The sequence below is a fragment of the Fringilla coelebs genome, assembly GCF_963513975.1.
Source record: "Fringilla coelebs genome assembly, chromosome: 14".
NCBI lineage: Eukaryota > Metazoa > Chordata > Aves > Passeriformes > Fringillidae > Fringilla > Fringilla coelebs.
Window position 1 is genome coordinate 3876786 of NC_140040.1, and position 17890 is coordinate 3894675.

Consider the following 17890-nt stretch of genomic DNA (forward strand, 5'->3'; position numbering starts at 1 on the left):
TGCATCATCTTTTTTTCTGTCCTTTTACATGTTAAAAGTTCCATAATGTCTCATGAGCAATCCTGGAATTATTAGGGTTTGACCTAACCTATCACAGTGTCAATTTGAAGCAGTCAGACAGTGGCTAGTCTTAGTTTAATTTTGGGTGCTGATGTAATTATGCAGCTCCAAAGACAGATATTTAAAACACCTCCCATGAGTTCATTGTGAGCCACGTGTGTGACACCACTTCTCATTACTCATGGAGTAAATCATTTACTACTCCTAAGTGCAATGGTGCCCTGCCTTCAGCAACAAGTTTGTGAGATTGAGGGTGAGAGCACAAGGAAAGAAAGAAACCTGGTCCTAACACATTCAGGAAAATGGTTCTTTAAATCCTCTGGGTTCCCTAACTGTTAGAAAAAAGTTACAACCAAATCTGACTCAATTCAAACACTGGCTTCCTGAGGAAAAATGAGCATTTAGTTCCTTGCATGCTTAACACTAAAAAATCTGTAGGAAAAAAATATTGCACAAAGTCCTATAAAAATACAGAAAGTTGGGTGACAATCTAGCACATCTTTTAAAGAGTTAAATCTTGTTCCAAGAGATCCTAAGTATCTAACACTGCAACCAATGGGCAGTAGAGTTACATAAAGGCTGATTGGTTGTTTGTGGGTATTTTTGAAAATTATACATTTAATCTCCAAATTCTATCAAATCTCTGCTTCCTTTCCATTTGTCCTAACACCTCCATTTCATCCCTCTTCAGAATAAAGAAAAGAGCTTGTGCAGAAGCTGGGAAATTCTCTGTGCTACTCACACATGGCAAATTTTGAGCTTTGAAAAGGAAAACATTCTCATTAATAAGCAGCTTTAATAAATCTAGTTTAAAATGATGCTTTATTAACTTCACACACATGTCCTGGTGTTCTCTGTGAACAGATAAGAGAGAATTGACCCGGTGGAAATGACTTTCCATAATTACATGCTTCTCCAAAGTTTGGGGATTTAGAGCAGAATGCATAATTGGTTCAAATCACACCTTTTACAGTGGCCATAAAATACTGTAATTTATGGTGCTGAATAGCAAAAATTAAGCCCAAGTAGCTCCTAGCAGCACATTTGCTTCTCACTTAACCAAGATGATAATATCAGCAGGAGCAAAGGATCCTCCAGCAGAGCTGCAGTTTGAGTCAGTGCTGGTGCTGTGTGAGGAGCAGCAGATATTAAATCATTTCAATGACTTCTGTGGGGTTGGAATGTGGCCATGGGGTGAGGGGAGCAAAATACAGGAACTTTGCAGGCCCTGCTGGGGTCTAAAAGTCCTGTTCTGGGGCCATTTCCAATAACATGGGACAAGCTCACAGCCAGATTGAGAAAGCTGGATGGTGGGGATAGAATAAATAATGAAAATATGTGAGGAAAGAACTTTTACACCAAGGGGAAGAGAAAGGGGAAGGGGAAGGGAAGGAATTTTCACTGTCATCAGGGAAGCTTCTGGCCCAAATGCAAAGGTTCATGTCTGACATATGTCCTCTGTCCTGAGTCTGTTATAGCAAAATTTATATCAATAACCTGTAAATAGTAACTGCAATTTAATATACAATGCCCATATTGTCATTTTAAATCCTTTGAGGTGAACCTATTGGGAAAAAAAAATCGTTATGTGTTACTGATGGCATTTGTAGGTAATTATGTTCCCTGAATCACATCATCAGTATTTTCAAAAATCGATGGAATTCCCTCTTTATGCTGAAGAACTGAAAAAAAAAATTACTTCTTTTCTGTTTAGTAATTGCTAATAATCTAAGAGATTGATTTACAAACAGAAAAAAAAGAAAGGGTTATTGAAAACAGTTTTTATTCATAATACAAACCTGGTCAAATCCTGTAATCTGACTGCTACACTTTGAGCAAATGACTTGAAGCCTAAGAGATACAATTTTGCCTTTAATTGTAATTTTAATTCAGAATTCAACTAATCAATTCACTAATCCCACTGACAGGAATTTAGGAGACAACCTGCCTTCCATATATCAGCCTGGCTAGATGAGCCAGGAATTGACATGGGAAATTATTTATACACTTGCATCTACAAGTTCAAAGCACGTGGCAGAGGCAGTGAGCACAGCACTGATCAAAGCTCCCAGGGAAGAAATGAAATTAAATGCATATCCTCAAACACCTGCATCCCTTTAAAGCAAATCTCTAATAAATACATTGCACATATCAATTGCAAACAGGCTGAACGGGAGCTGGAGATCACTATCATTGGATGATTCAGTACCTGGAAATTAATAAGGATTGCTAATTTTGCAGTTTGGAACCTGGCAGAATGCAGGATGTCTTCCAAACTGAGGCACTGTTGAGATGTTAAAGGGCACAAATGAGTTAAGAGTCTCCCAATTGTGCAGTGACACATCTGTGTCCTGCCAAGCTGGGGGAAAAGTGATGCCTTGAGAAGGCTGAGCTGGAACAGAGGCTGGGCAGAGCTACAGAATAAAGCAGGGATTTGTGAAAAGGATCTCATCAATGGATCCACCTGGGGCAGCACCAGAGCCCAGCCAGGGCTGCACCAAAGGTGAACCAAAATGGTCCCAAAATGAACCCAAGGTGAACCAAAATGGTCCCAAAATGAACCCAAGCAAAATCAAAATGGTCCCAAAATGAACCCAGGATGAACCAAAATGGTCCCAAAATGAACCCAGGAGGAACCAAAATGGTCCCAAAATGAACCCAAGGTGAACCAAAATGGTCCCAAAATGAACCCAAGATGAACCAAAATGTTCCCAAAATGCCCGGCCGGGCACAGGGTCTCTCCCTGGGATCAGCTCTGCTCCATTTGCACCTTGCAGTTCATTGTCCCATCCCAGCTTTAGCCCCTGCAGTCCCACCCTGCTTGTTTTTCTCTCTCCAGCCCACGGGGTTTGTGCTCCTGGGCTGAGATTTGGGTCATTTGTCCTTGGTGCCCAGCTGGAGCAGGAATTGTTTTGTGTCCCTGCTCTGTGCACAGAGCTCAGCATCCCCTGATGTGAGCCCAGACCCACACACTAAAGCAGCACAGAATGGGAAAAATAGAAAAGCCAAAGCCTGAGGCATCACAAGGCAGGGAGATGCCTGGAGAAGCAGCTCCCCTGAGGCCAGAACCATCACAGGCTGTGCTTTGGCTGTGTTTGAGGACAGCAATTCCACAATTCCTTCAGGTCATTGCCACTCGCACTCAGCACAGCCGTGACCATCCCAGGATACCAACTCAGGAACACTTCAGGCCCAACAAGTACCAAAATCCCTGGTTTTTCTCCAAGTTTCTGCTGAAAGCTCTAGATTTTTGGCTTGATAATGATTGTAACTCTTTCTGAGGGAAAAGCTCCCAATTCTGGGAATAAGAATCCCTGAGGGAAATCAGGCCCTCCCTGAGGGAAAGAACATCCCACTGATCACAGGGAAAGTAGAAGTTCATGAGAACTGGAAAGAGAGTAAGGCATTCTGCCACAGCAAATGTCTTCTTCAGAGGGGAAAATAGAAAATATGATAAAGTTTCATATAATTTGGGCAATATGTGTTATTTTTAGAACAATTTCCTTATCCATTTTTTGTCATCTCCACTATGTTTCCTCAGCAGCAAGGAAAAAAATGGAAGTTTTTTACAGGCTGTTTTAGACAACAAGAAAAATTAGTAGTTTAAAACTGTCATGATTTTCCTCCCTCTTAGTAATTTCTGAATAGTAAATCTAATCCTGTTTTTTACATTATTATTACCCTATTAAATCTTCTGAATCTAACAGAAATGTGACTACAGTACATTGCTTTATTTGTTCCCATCCACAAATAAAATCTGTACTCTGTATATGAACACAGATCACCTGTGCTTTATGGATACATAATGCATTTAAGAAATATATATAAAAACAGAGCCTTAAATAGATAATAGGTATTTTCAATTCCTTACATTCAGATATCTGAATTGCCAGTGTGTAAAATAAATATTAAGAATAATGTTAAGAGCAGAGGTTGTGAAGAATTTTGCAAAGATGAACTGTCTCTGCTTTGCAAATTTAAACTGCAGATGCAGCTGGAGAGCAGGGTACAGCACGTCACACTTGTTAATAACAAAGCTAGAGGAAATAATTTGTATTTCTCCAGGTTTCCCATGCACAGAACCATTTCAGATGGAGGTTTTCTGGTTCCACACCATCTGCCCCAATATTTTCCCCCCTTTCCCACTCAGAAGCCCTCGGTCCCAACTGGACTCTGATGTTCTTTTATGTTTTAGTGTTGGACTTGAGAAGAGTTTGAAGCAGAGCATTTCCCAGCCCTGGCAGACAAAAAAAAGTTTGGCCAAAATGTTTGGAAGATTGCAAAAATCAGAGGAAGAAAAATGTCCTTGTGGGGTGACCTCAAAGGGTCAGGATTCCAGTGAGTATCCTCAAAACCTTTTGACACCTTCCAGTCTCACACCTACACAAGAGATCTGGCCAGCAGCTACTGGGAACTGTTCTATTCTCTACAGAAAAAGTGCAAAACCCCTCAAGACAAAAAGATCCACCACATGAGTCTAAACATATGGTGTTCTACATGAACTCATATCAGCAAATTATCTCTTGAAAGTTCCTAAACTAAAGTCACGTCTCCTGTTAATGAGCTACAAGAGGAGGAAAAATAAACCAAGACACTAACATAAATGTAGCTTAATTTTAAGGAATTTGTCTAATTAAGAAATAATTAGTTATGACCTGAGTAAACGAGGATAAATACAGCAAGGCTTTTATCATTTACATGCAAATAAAATCATGGCAAAGTAAAATTTCCATAATATTAGAAGTCTCCTCATGAGTGTTCTCTAAATATTTATAACTTTAGTTCCTTCAACCTCTCTAACTCGTTTACTCTTATGCAGTGAAACAGATCTAAGGAAAGAAAAATATGAATACAGAAGAATCACCTGTTTCCATGAATGTTTCCATCAAAAACAACTAATAAAGGAAAAAAAGAGGAACTCCCACTGCTCTGCTTGCAGTGTGCAGTGTTGCAAACTTACATTTTCATGAGTTTCATCACAGTTAGTGATTATTCTGAACTTCCACCTATCAAGTCCTGTCCTATTTTCATTTTAAAGAATTAAATACCTAACTGCCAAAAAGAATTCCAGAGTTCAGATGTGGATTCCCCTTGCAACAAGATTTATAAAGAGCAGAAAACGGGTCAGGGTGTGAACAAGGAAATGCAGAGTTTAGGAAAAGTGGAAGTGAATGACATAAAACATCAAGAAAGAAGGGGAGTAAAATCTCATGGAATGAAGTTAAAAATGCAAGGGAAAAAGAGCAAGAAGGTGGAAAATGAAGGAAGATGTCAGGAAAGAATAAGACAGGTAATGTGGTTTTCCTCAGTTCCATAAGCAACAAGAGGTCAGAAAGGAAGCAGCAGCTCCTCTTGCTGTACACAGGGAATTATTGACAGAAATATAATTAATTCATTGTGTCAGTTCTTAAAAAAGTAAAAAAGAAAAGGAAAAAATAAACTTATCACAGACCATAACTGTCTTGTTTAGAAGCAGAAGCTATAGATAGTCATGGACCCACATTTCCAGCTTCAGGACATAGCCATAGAAATCAAGGTCTTTGCAGCAATTAGGACACTAGGATTCTGAATTTTGAATAAATATCTAAAAAAGAGAGAATTGTTTCTGTGTTGTGAGGAACAAGAGATGTTGAGCAGCCAAACTTCAAAAATGTCTGCATAACATTCTGAAGGTTACTAATGGATGACAAAAAACTGATTATTAAATTAGCAAGCAAGGCCAGACCTTCAAGACTTTGCCTTGAGCCACAGGACAGGTGCTCTGTGCCAAAATTCCCCCTGCAGCATTCCTGCACTCTCTAGCAAAGGATCAGGAAACTCAGAACTTGTGCAGTTTTCCAGAAAAGCAAACCAACAAAAATTTAAAGAGATGGAAGATCCTCCTTGCCATTCCTAAAGACAAGAATATCCATTTCTGTTTAACCCACGGTTGGTTGTGTGTCAGGCTGGTTCAAGAAAGTTTCATGAGGGGATAAAGATTTCCTACCCAAGTAGGAAAAACACCAACCAGAAAAAGAGATGTTTCCATCTTTCCCCTGGACTCCTAAAATTCCTTCCTTTCCTTCAGGGAAACACAAGTTCTGAGGAAAGGGCAAAGTGTCTTCCTGGATATTGTTGTACCCAGAACAGTGAGACCTCAGCAAGGTATTTTGAGGGTTATTTCAATACTAACAGGGAAAAGAAACAAACCCAATCATGCTAAACAGAAAAGAAGCATTATGATGACTTTTAAATGCCTTGAAATGCAATTAATATATAATAACAAAAACAGCAAAGCATCATGATGACTTTTAAATGCCTTGAAATGCAATTAATATATAATAACAAAAGTAGTTTCATCGACAATTAACATAATATGACAAAAATGTTATTAGTCTCCTTGTGTTTTACTGAACACTTCATTATTCTTTCTGGGAGTGTTCTATTAGAAAATAATTTTTAAAAATACCCAAACCAACAAAACAACAGACAAAAAACCTACAAAACTTAACCACCATGCAAACGAATTTAATGTCATTTGTTACTGTCTCAATAAACTCACATTTTCCCATAGTTCCTACTGCACTGCATTTCCACTCTCCCACTCCTCAATAAGAAAATACTCATTTTTCCTAAACTTTGGAGACTGTGTTATTTCTAGGATGGAAATCCAAGCCCACTGCCTTGACAGTTATAGGTTATAAACAAAGCTTTGCTGATTTCTCCTTTTTTACAGAATTTTTCTCTATTCCTGCTACAAATGACACACCAGGGCTGTTGAACAGCAGGGATGGCAAAGCCAGGCAAGCAGTCAGAGCTCAGAATAAAGCAAATGCCCTCCAACAAAACCAACTGTTGACTTTTGTAGGCTTTCCCCAGAAATAAAATGAGGATGTTACTGCCTTCTGAAAGGAATCACAGCTCCCTGCTGATATCTCATAACATTAGGATGTATTGATTTACATACAGTATTTATTGAACAGAATATTGCCAGTAAAAATGAACAAGATATGGTAAATTACAGAGTTCATATAGAATATTTTGTTCCCCCGAGACAAAATATGTAACAACATGAATTTTAGCTTCACTTCTTGTCAGATTTTCTCTTTATGCCATAAACCAACTTTGGGAGAGAAATATTTCCAGTAGCTGGAAATCCCATTTCCATCCTAGCTGCACAAGCAATTCTTTAAATCAGAGTTTTAAGAAATGTGGCTCCACTTAAAATTTATATGCTCAAATATTTGATTTATGCCCACAGTTCTGGTGATCACCTTGGCTTTGCCCTTGGTAAGCAATCAATGCCAGAAAGTTCCCCACAAATTCAGGAGTCTGCCCATATGGATCTCATGGAAGGATCCAGACTTTTGCTTCTGCTGGGTTTGTTTCTACCTCCAGGTTTTTTTTCTTTGTTTTGAAGGGTCCTCTCTGAATTTACCTGGATCCCCAACATAAGAGCACATTGATGAATATAAAATAGAAACTCAGCAATATGAAAGGAAAATCATTTATCTCCTGCACCCCCTACATAGAACTTGCAACACAGGTCACAGAGACCTTTTTCCCTATCACAATTTTCAGCTGTATTTCAGTTGATCTGACTGCAGCTCATGTATAGAAATAATTCTCTATCTGATTAATAATTAGGTTTTATACTTCCACAAGAACTCTCTTTTTTTTTTTAACAGTAAAATTTTCTTTCATTTCCCCTCGCTAAATAGTCCGGATTCCTCCCTGAAACTTTGAACTCTGCCATTACTCCACGATTTTTTGATGTAACAGATGCAATTTGAAATCACCAGTATTTTAACAGGCTTGGTGTGTGTATTAATGATTCCTTAATTAAATCAAGCACATTTTACTGCAATTTACATCTCTACAAGACCAAGCTTCCTGCCATGAAAGACTGAGTGCCTTCTTTTTTTTGGCATATTAGCAGGAGATGACATTTCCCATCAGCTGGTTTCAGCTCAGAACAGAGCAGATCAGTTCCACTCCAGACAAATCTGCCTGTGCAGATAACCAGGATTAAAATACATCTTTACATTTTTCTTGAAGTTAGAAGCAAATGTGTGATTTTCCTTTTGAAGGAGCAGCATGTTTCTGTGCGCTGTCCATCGATCTCCAGCCAGCATCAGCAGAGATTCAGCATCAGGGGATGATAAATCATTCCCAAAAGGATGTGGCTGCACTAAAATGGACTTAAACAGACGAGAAATTCCTTCTCCTGCACAGGGTAAATTACAGCCATTCACTTCCAGGGGTTTGCTACAGCAACACTTCCCTTATCTGCAAAAATGCATTCAAGCACTCACAAATCTTTCCCACAAAATGCTCCTCAGCACCTGACCAAGCTAGTTTTCCTCATCACTGTGAAGCATTTCCATTGTTTGTTCTTTATTAAACAGGGAAATGGAGCCCATTAGGGCTGCAGCCTCACCCTCATCTGTGAGTCAGCCCCGGGTGCCTAAAGTGAGGCAGTTCACAGCACAGAGCTGTTGATGGCTCTGAAATCTTTACCCTCCTCTCAGCCTACATGTCAGCCAACATATAGAAACAATTCTTCATAGAACTGCTCACTCCCACTTTGCTTTTCAGCCCTGTTAACATAAGTTTTCTAAATATCTCAGTCTGTCACTACCAGTTGCAAGGCATCCTCTCACAGAAGTGTCATCTGCCATTATGAAAAAAGCTGAGGGCTGATTTCACACCTCTGATTGTCAAGGATTTTTTTAAAAGCAAATAAAGCTCTTTACTTAAAAAATAATTAAAACTAACTCTTCATTAGCAGTTCAAATTGCCTAGGTAAATTTGGTCACAGCTCTAATTTGCACACAGTTTTATCAAGCCGCTTCATTTCATGCTTGCAGAGGATCACCTTCTGATTATTTCATTTCCACAGACATTTGTTGCCTTTCAACGATGGCAACACCCTCTAAAAGCTTGAGTCCCAGCTAGAACACCCCAATGGCACTTTGCCATTGCTGCTTTAGAGGCTGCAGGACAGGATTTCACTGCTGCACGGATTCCGAGCAGTGGGAAGTGATGGGAAATGAGCTGCTGCAACTGGAGGCTCTGTCCTGGACCCAAGGAATGCCTAACCCCAAATCTCATGCATGAACAGTAAAAAAAATAATGGAATATTTTTGCCAGTTTTTCTTGACCCACCTAACTTGGAATAAGGAGCAGAGTTCTTGTAACTTGGAAACTTTTTGTCATCTTGGCAGTGGCAATCAACCTCTGTAACTCTTCCTGCTTTTCTTTGCATTCTTCACACAAATGCAATAACCAGGTAAATGTGAGGTTTTAAAAATGAACCCAGGGGTTTTAAATAACAGATTACCCCATAATCACTGGTTTTCAGACTTCTATTTTCGCTGGCCCTCTGTTTGACCCTTTGTTTCCCAATTCATTGGGGTTTTATCAACACTCAGCACAGGTAGCCTGCCAGCTTCACTGCAATCCTTTTGCTCTGTTATCACATCTCTTTACAGAAGCACTTGATTTTTTCTTTTCTTTTTTTTTTTTTTTTTGGCTCAAGGAAAAAACTGAAAAGTCACAAATATTTCTGCTCTGCTGGAATCAGAAAAGACTACGGGTCTGAAGTGGACTCTGAATTTCTATAAATTATGGGCAGGTTTTGGATGGTGTGCACCTCACTGATTTGGGTTAGAAAATCCATCTTTAATCTCCCCACCAATCTCCTTCATCTGTTTTTCCACATCTGCATTTTCCAACTACAAATAAAGAAACTATTTGCCATTGTCTGAAATTTCTGACTTAGTCTGATTTATTCAAATCTCAAGAGAAAACCAAATATGCTTGAGAGTATATTTATACAATGCAACACCTTTTGCTCCCACTAAACAGGGGCTCTGGGCTCCCTCTTATCTCACCAGCCCAGAAGCAATTCCACAACGTGCCCAGAGCCTGCTTAAGCCCCTCTTCAGAGCATCATTTAGCAGTTTTGTCAACAAGCTCCAGCAAGCCCCCAGGTAAAACCATTGCATGTAAATCCCTGGGTGTACCCTGACCTGCAGAATTCCTATCAGGATGCCCTTTAACAAACCTCTCCAGGAGGAAAGGGAGGTGCTACACAATTTTCTAACACAGTCTCTCTTTGCTGGGTGTAACATCATCCCTGACTCCTCCTGCTCCTCTTCACAAGCAGCTTTCACTTCAGACTGAAGCTGACTGACATTCCTTGGGCTTTAAGAACACAAACCACAAAGTTTCAGAGGAAATAAACTCATAAACCAAGTGGATTGATAAGTTTATTTCAGAGGGTGAGGGTGGTGTCATTAATGCAAGCTGTCTTACATTGCTCTTGCCAGTTTGGGTTCCTTTGCTAAAAACCAAATTTTAAACTCATTTGAAAACACAACTCCCACACAAATGGGCTCCACTGAAAAGACTGGCAGGCCCTGACCCTTAGACAGATGTTTTCACACTATTTTAAAATATTTCTTAAATTTTACTAGAAATAAAATACTTAAAGTGTAGAAAGAAGGGATTAATACAAACAATGAACAAAAGTTGTCTGTGTAGAGTTTAATACTCTCTAATTTAATCATGTCCTCTAGTTATGAATCCAGAGAAGAACTCCTATGAGTTTTTCAGCATTCCTCCAGGAGAAAGAGGGCAGCAAACCCAAACTTTCAAATGTTCACTGAAAAAAATAAAATTTACAGATTAAATACTCTTAGCTAATTTAAAATATTCTGAGGAAATAAATCAGGGCTCAGGCAGAGCATCCCTGGGCGTAGCTGAAGGACTCAAACAGATTTTATCTTTTCATCCTTCCCCCACCTCTGATTACACACTTGATATTCTGATGGTTTGCAAAGAGCTTGTATTTATTCACAATAATCTCTTTATTTGTTTTGAATTTGTCCTTTCAGAACCACAGTGCTGGGCAGGGGAAAGCTCGAACAAAACCAGAAAACACTTCTTTGAGAGAAATTCAAGGATATTTCAGATTATTCACCTTTCAGTGTACCAAGGAAACCAGGGAGAAAATCCTGTTGTCTTCCTGACTCCATGACACATCTTTATTGGAAAATAATGGGCTGGATTTGAGACAGAGTGATCAGGTTGAGGGCTCTCCTTCAGAACATTCCCATTTTTTGCTGCAGGATGGGGGTGAGCTGCTGAGCAGAGCGCTGGATAACAGCTCAGGAAGCACCACAGCTCTCAGGCTGTACATTCACATTGCTCATTGCTCACCTGCTGTATGACACTTTTTGTGCATAACTTACATTGCTTCAAAGAGCCTCCTCTAGGGAAATGGGTTTGTCTTAATTTAAGTGTGTCTTTTGCCAGATCTGATATGAGGGCCATTTGTGGTTTGCTGCATTAAGTTGAAAAGTCTACTATGATTTTCCAGGAGAAAAAATATTCAAGGTTTATACTCAACGCATTAAGGTGGAAATCCACTGATAAAATAAGAAACAGCTGGCAAATGAAGACAAGGAACAACGTTAAAAAGAGAAACTGCAATGTTTTTCTTGCAAGGAGGACGTCAGCAACTTCCATAAATCCTGTGCAAGTGCTTAACACACATTTCAGACCCAGATAGGAAGGAGATGTTTACGTGTTGAAAACCAGCATATGGTAAATTTTAGCAGTGCTGGTTGAGCAGTAGGACCCATCACCAAACTGGGAAACTCTCCCAGAGGAGGAAGGGAACAACGCTGGAGGTAAGAATGGTGATTATTACACTGCAGGAGATGAAAATGAGGGGTCAGGGCTGGCAGCCAGGACTGTCCCCAAGCCTGTGTCCCACAGGGGGAGGGCACCTTGTGCTCCCTCTGCCAGAGGGGGAGACAATCCCAGTGGAGGGGACACAAAAGGCAGCGTGCACCAACCACTGAGCCCTTGGAATTCTGCTGCTCCTCTGGATCAGCACGGCCAGGGACAAGTTCTGTGGGTGCACATTGCCAGAGCGGGATGGAAAACATGAATTGACAGGTCCTGTGTTTATTTTATGCATTCTGGGACAATGTGGGGCAGTTGTTTTGCAGGTTTCAGAGATCATTTTTTAGGTATTCAATGGAGAGAAACATTTTTATTGACAAGGAAAAGAATCTTTGGTAAGATCTTTGCAGTTGATGTACATTTCATATGTAACATTTTCATATCATCAGAATCTTCTTTATCTCTCTTAAAGACACCCACTACTAAAAATGGAGTTCAATGGTAGTTTCCATTAACCATTTGACAACAAAAATGTATAATTCTGTACTACCATAGTGACAACCTCCCGAAAAGATCTTCCTTTGTCCAAACAAAATTTTCTATTCAGAAATCAAATGCATACACAATGTTCAGACAGCATTTCCACTGAAGATAAATGACAAAAAGTCCATGCAGAAAGCAGACAAATTTCAATAGCGTGGAAAACAAACACATTTACCATTTCCAATGCTTCTTGAAATTTCCTAGCACAGTGGCTGCAATTGAGTCTTCAATTTGACTGCAGCTCTTTCAGGAGCAAATGCACATTCAGAAAATGCATGCTATCAACACAGAGCAGAGATGTTATCTCTGAGTACTCACCTCGTAACTGGCAATCGCTTCTCGATCAAGGGTTCGGGTGACCGAGACCTCCCCGGTCATCTCATTGATTCTAAAAATTCCTTTTGGGTCTTGATCCACTCCCTTCCCAGAGAGACGAAACTTCACTCCCTCTGTCCCTTCACTTCTGATGACCTGCATGGCAGGAAACAAGAGATGGGCCACACTGTAAAATCTTTGAAACTCATCCTAAAACCACGTAAGTCATTTCAGTCTTTCAACTAATGCTGAGCTATGTTCCCTGCCAATAAAATGTAACGATAAAATATGATTTCAATCATTCACGAGACACTGTGCAATTTTTGTGTTAAACCCTGGAAAAGCTACTCATGTTCTTGGCCAGTTCCTATCTTGTCTTTAGTGTCTTCAATTTCACTACTTAAAGTTTCTGTTATTCCATCACTGAATTCACTCTATGCCTAGAATTTGACATTTCATTTAATGCTATTTCTTCTTTTTAGTTAAATTGATAGAACAGCTACAAACTTGCAAAAAAAGAGAATATTATATTGATTGCTAAGAAGCACTCTTATTTCACAACAACACTTACCATACCAGAGAGCCATCACACAATATTTTTTTAGTCATTGTGAAGTCATTACACACTACTTTCAGGTTGGGTTTTCCCCCCCCTGCCCAGTTCACCTTCAAACCCTTCCTTTCCCAGGATTTTAAATCAAGGGGAAAATCTCTGCATGAAAATGTCAGAATATCCTGCCCAGAATACCCCTGAGTCATACAGCTGGAATTAGTCCACTTCCCAAATTCCTATTTATGCATATGCACACACCCATGAGTGTATGGTGGCTCCTTGTTACTATCACATTATAGTGCCATGTGAACAAAATCCCTAAAAATCCGATTTCATGGCAGCCTCCCATTAGTGACAGTAACATTTACCAACCTGCAGAGCCACACAATGTCACTTATAAGCTACACACTTTGCAAATTTGTATTTGTACACCAGAATCTGAGGGATTATAAATTAATCTTGCCCTTTAAGGCTGACAATCTTGCCAAGCCATTTCTTCCCTCTGCTGTTCAGTGTTCTTTTGTTTCTAGCAGCTTCGTGTTGCTGATTTCCGCAGAAACATTAAGTCAAAAATTTATATTCTGGTCTGAATTACAGCTCAGGAAGAGGAAGGGAGAAAGTGGCCTTAGAAATCTGGACCTTCTCCAATTTTGAGATAATAAATATGCAGGGTGTTTAATAATGTCCCTGAGGAAATAAATGTTTGCTGCCCTATTGCTGTGGGTTGAGCAATGCCGGTTTGCAGATTACTGGGCAGTGAGATTTTGACTTAACTCCATAATCATTGTTCCTTTATTTTAATTGAGAAAAAATTGCCACGAGTTATGAAACAGGAAATCAGCATTTTCACAGATAAAGTTTTGCTTTCCAAACCCTTTGGGGAAGGAAGACATTTCAAAGTAAAATCCTTTTTCACCTCTTTTTTTCTCCCTCAGAAACACTAATGGTTGAAGTTTTCTTACTGTGTATTTTTGAGTAAGTCATGACAAAACACAGAGGCACACAACACTGCAGGTGACAAAGGGGCAAAGTCACTTTGAGACTTCTGGTTTGGTGATGAAACTGAAACTTAATGGCTCCTACTGAAAAGTTACCTGCTGTTCAGGTCATTTTTGGACCAATTTCTGGTATTTTAACATCAAGCCTAAAAATATGAGTTTTTCCTAACATAAAGCCATGCTTGAGATTTTGCAATGTCATGACCATTTCTCACTTTTTTAGGAAAAAGATGAATTGATCCTTTTCTGCCCTGATGTCTGAGACTCCTTATGAGGCAAGTGCACTTTCCCATATAAGAACAGTGGTTTGAAAGGCCTGAAATCAGCCCCAGGCCAGCACAAAATTCTAACTCAGAGGTGTTTATACTAGAGCCATTTCCGCCAGAGCCACCAAACATTACCTGTTTATGACAAATTTAATATGCAGTATAAACACAATGCCCCAGTTGTAACAACCCACAATAAGAAAGAAAAACAAATATTAGGCTCTGAAAGGGAATTTGTAAAAAAACCCCAGGTATTCATATGGAAATTTTTCTCCACACTAGAAAGAAAAGAAAGTAACAATGATGATGATAATAATAATAATAATAATAATAGTAATAGTAGTAGTAGTAGTAGTAGTAGTAGTAGTAGTAGTAGTAATAGTGGTCTCTGCAAACCCAACCAGTGGGAAAATTTCTTCTCAACATCAAATCTTGCAAAGATCTTCACCTTGAATTTGATGGTGAGACATCCCAATGTGGTGTCTGTGCTCCTTGGAGCTGGCACATCCCATATCTCATCCCAGCTCCAGCTGCAAACCCTTCCTCACCATCTAATGCATGGGAGGAAGAGTGACCAGAGAACAGAGGTGTTCTGAACGACTGGATGAGCTCACTCAGCTTTTTGAAGACTTCAGGGATCTGTCACATTCACAGAGCTTTTCCTTTTATCAGTTTATCCTTGTATCAATTTTTGCACAGCACCTTCAGCCTGGTTTTGTGACACAGAGCCCAGCCCGGCTCGGGGCACCACGGCAGCGTTTGCCCAGGAGCTGTGGGCGGCTCACAAAAAGTCATTTTCAGAAGGTTCCCTAAAAACGCTTAATTAGCCACAAGAGGGAGCCGCGAACTCCCAGGAATGTCAGCGAGAACATTACCGGCTCCTAATTAAGACGCTTATATAATGGCTGCATAGTTCAAAGAAAGTGCATTTCCCAGTTCACACGGAGCTCAGTACAATGAAAAGTTTAATAAAAATCAGGCTTAATTTGCCATATGGTTTGGTGCTTCAGCAAGAGCAAGGAAGAAAACAGGAGAATTGTCTGACATCTCCTCTGGCAAGGCTGATTTGGAGCACTGGCACAAACAAGCCCTGTTCACAGGAAAATTTCCTAGCTCACAATGCATTTGCAGAACAATGCTTTCCCAATATCCTGGTGGAGATAAAACAAGGCCAGACTATTTCTGCTGCAATGTTTACTTTGGGATTTCATTTTTACTTTTCGAAAATACATAAATGAAATCCCACAGTCACTGCTACCCAGAGCCCAGACAGAAACAGATATTTCCATAATTTTTTCGCATCTTCAGGAACTTCAGTGCAGGTTTTAATACTGAAAATGTCTGTACCATATGGCAGTGGATACGTGTTGCAGATAAAGGCTCTGCATTCTTAGGAAATGTTTTTTAAGGCAGCACAGGACCCCACCAGCCACCCACTGGGAATATGGATAAGGCAGGAATACTTTATCCAGCATCCCAATTTCTACCTATTTCATTCTCCCTTGCTCTGAGCTCACAGGTCATTCAGTGGGCAGATGGCTCAGAATAGACACCAGCTGAGCATCCCACAACAAGATGGGCTGTAGGAGGCTGTTCCCTCACCCAGGACACAAGGACAGCACCGATGGACACTCAGCCATCACTCACTTCCCCATCTCAAAGGCACTTCAGAGAATAATTGGGAGTTGAAGTGATCCATCCCACAGGCAGAGCACCCACGAGAGCCCAGCAAAGGCTCTGTGATCCTGCTCAGCTGAAAGACATTTCCAAGCACCCAGAGCATCACGGAGCTGACAGGAGCTGCTGCTGCTGAGCTGTGGCCAAACATTTCTCCAGCGCTATTTTTGGGCTGACATTATGTATCCCTCAGAGCCAAACTCATCTCAGCAATGCGATCCCCCTGTTGTTATGGGTTTATCACAAAAGTAAATCAGAGTGCTCTCAAGAGAAGAAGAGAGATAGAAGCACAAAAACCCCACGCTGCCCCGAGAGAGAGAATTCACACTTCTGCAGTGCCAGCAAATCTGTCCTAAGCAGCACCACCCTCAGTCACCAGTTTTGTTCTTTAAGAAGTGTTTGCCTCAACCACTCCCATAGTTTCTTAGTTCTTGATTCCAGATGAATTATAGGTGCATCATAATAGTTTCACTTTTTAATTAGAAAACTAATCCCACCCCCAGACAGGAATATTTGATTCATGTCCAAAATCTTTTCATTTCAGAGCATTAAAGTGTCTCACTTGTGGGTTTTTTTGGTTTTTATTTTTTGGGTTTTTTGTAGAGTTGTTTGGTTCTGGGACTTCCTGCTTCCCCTAGCCTCTTAGGAAGCAAATTTATTCATGGAATATTTAAAGGTGAACTATTTTTTTCCTCAAATCACTGTGCTCCACAAGAGCAAAACAATGCTTTAGGCCCATTGTTCAGATATTGTTTAAATAAACAGACACTTCCTGTCCTGCCATACTGAAAATTACTCTTTACAGTCAGAGGCTCCATCTGCTCCACGCTGACTCAAATACTCTTTCAACCAAAACAAATGCAAAATATTCCCATCGTTATTCGAAAGCATTAACCAACAGAAACTGCTTCATTACTGTAAGCTAAACCTAAAAAACCTTGGCTAGAAAGGAATTTATATAGATTGCTGACTTTAATAATTTGTTATGTAAAAATTAGTACCTCCAGCTTCTTTAAAGAAACGTCAGAGAAAGTGGAGCCAAATTGTGCCCTTGATGAAGGCAGATATTGGCCAAACCTGACCCTGGATTTCTCTTTGATTAGAACTTTCTCCAGATCCACTCCATGTGCAGGTGACAGGCAAGGAGATCCAGTGGATTCATTCCCATAAAATTAACAGGAATTCTAAAGCTCCTCTAAGTGATTGTGTCATTTACTGGCAATAATTAGGGATAAACCCAGTACAGGATATTTTTCAGAGCCCAATTTTTTCTTTTTTGTATAATGGACCATTAACTTCACTCTATTATCAATTAAAACACATCTGGGCAGGTGCCCTTTCAGGATGTTATCCCAAACAAGTTGATGGAGACAAGAATGAACAATATTTGTGAAATTCAAGTAAACAGCAAAACAAAACTTCAACAATTCGAGGTCTTTATGGAAAGCAACAACACAGGAGATATCACAGTCCTAAATTTCCAACCATTTCCAGACCAGCTTTCAATCTCCAGCCTGTGGAAGAGGCAAGGTTCTCAAAGGTGTGTCCATCTCCAAGAGCTTTCCTGAGAAGCTGAAACCAACCAATCTCTCACTCAAATCCTGACATCTGTGCTTGCAGCTGGAGGGGCCCTTCAGAATCCACAGGCACAGGATGGAAAGGGAATGCACAACGCAGACCCAACTCTGAGACAGCCAAGGCAAGGGGGCACAAGGTTGAGGGGAAGAGTTTGGGTTCTGGGGGAAGCAGAGCTGGGGAAAACCACATTTAGTAGCTCAGACATTCTTTCTGTGCCATCGGCT

At 40.1% G+C, this 17890-nt stretch overlaps 1 protein-coding gene across 2 annotated transcripts in view; it reads right to left on the reverse strand.

Annotated features, from left to right (window-relative positions):
* The window catches only part of CDH13 (cadherin 13), a gene marked incomplete at its 3' end in the record, with an annotated part of 437223 nt that overhangs the window by 216494 nt on the left and 202839 nt on the right, over positions 1 to 17890 (reverse strand). For both annotated transcript variants that reach the window (XM_084215472.1, XM_084215471.1), the window contains exon 5: positions 12598 to 12750. In XM_084215472.1, the coding sequence (XP_084071598.1) occupies positions 12598 to 12750 (153 nt within the window). The remainder of the gene's footprint in view (positions 1 to 12597; positions 12751 to 17890) is intronic.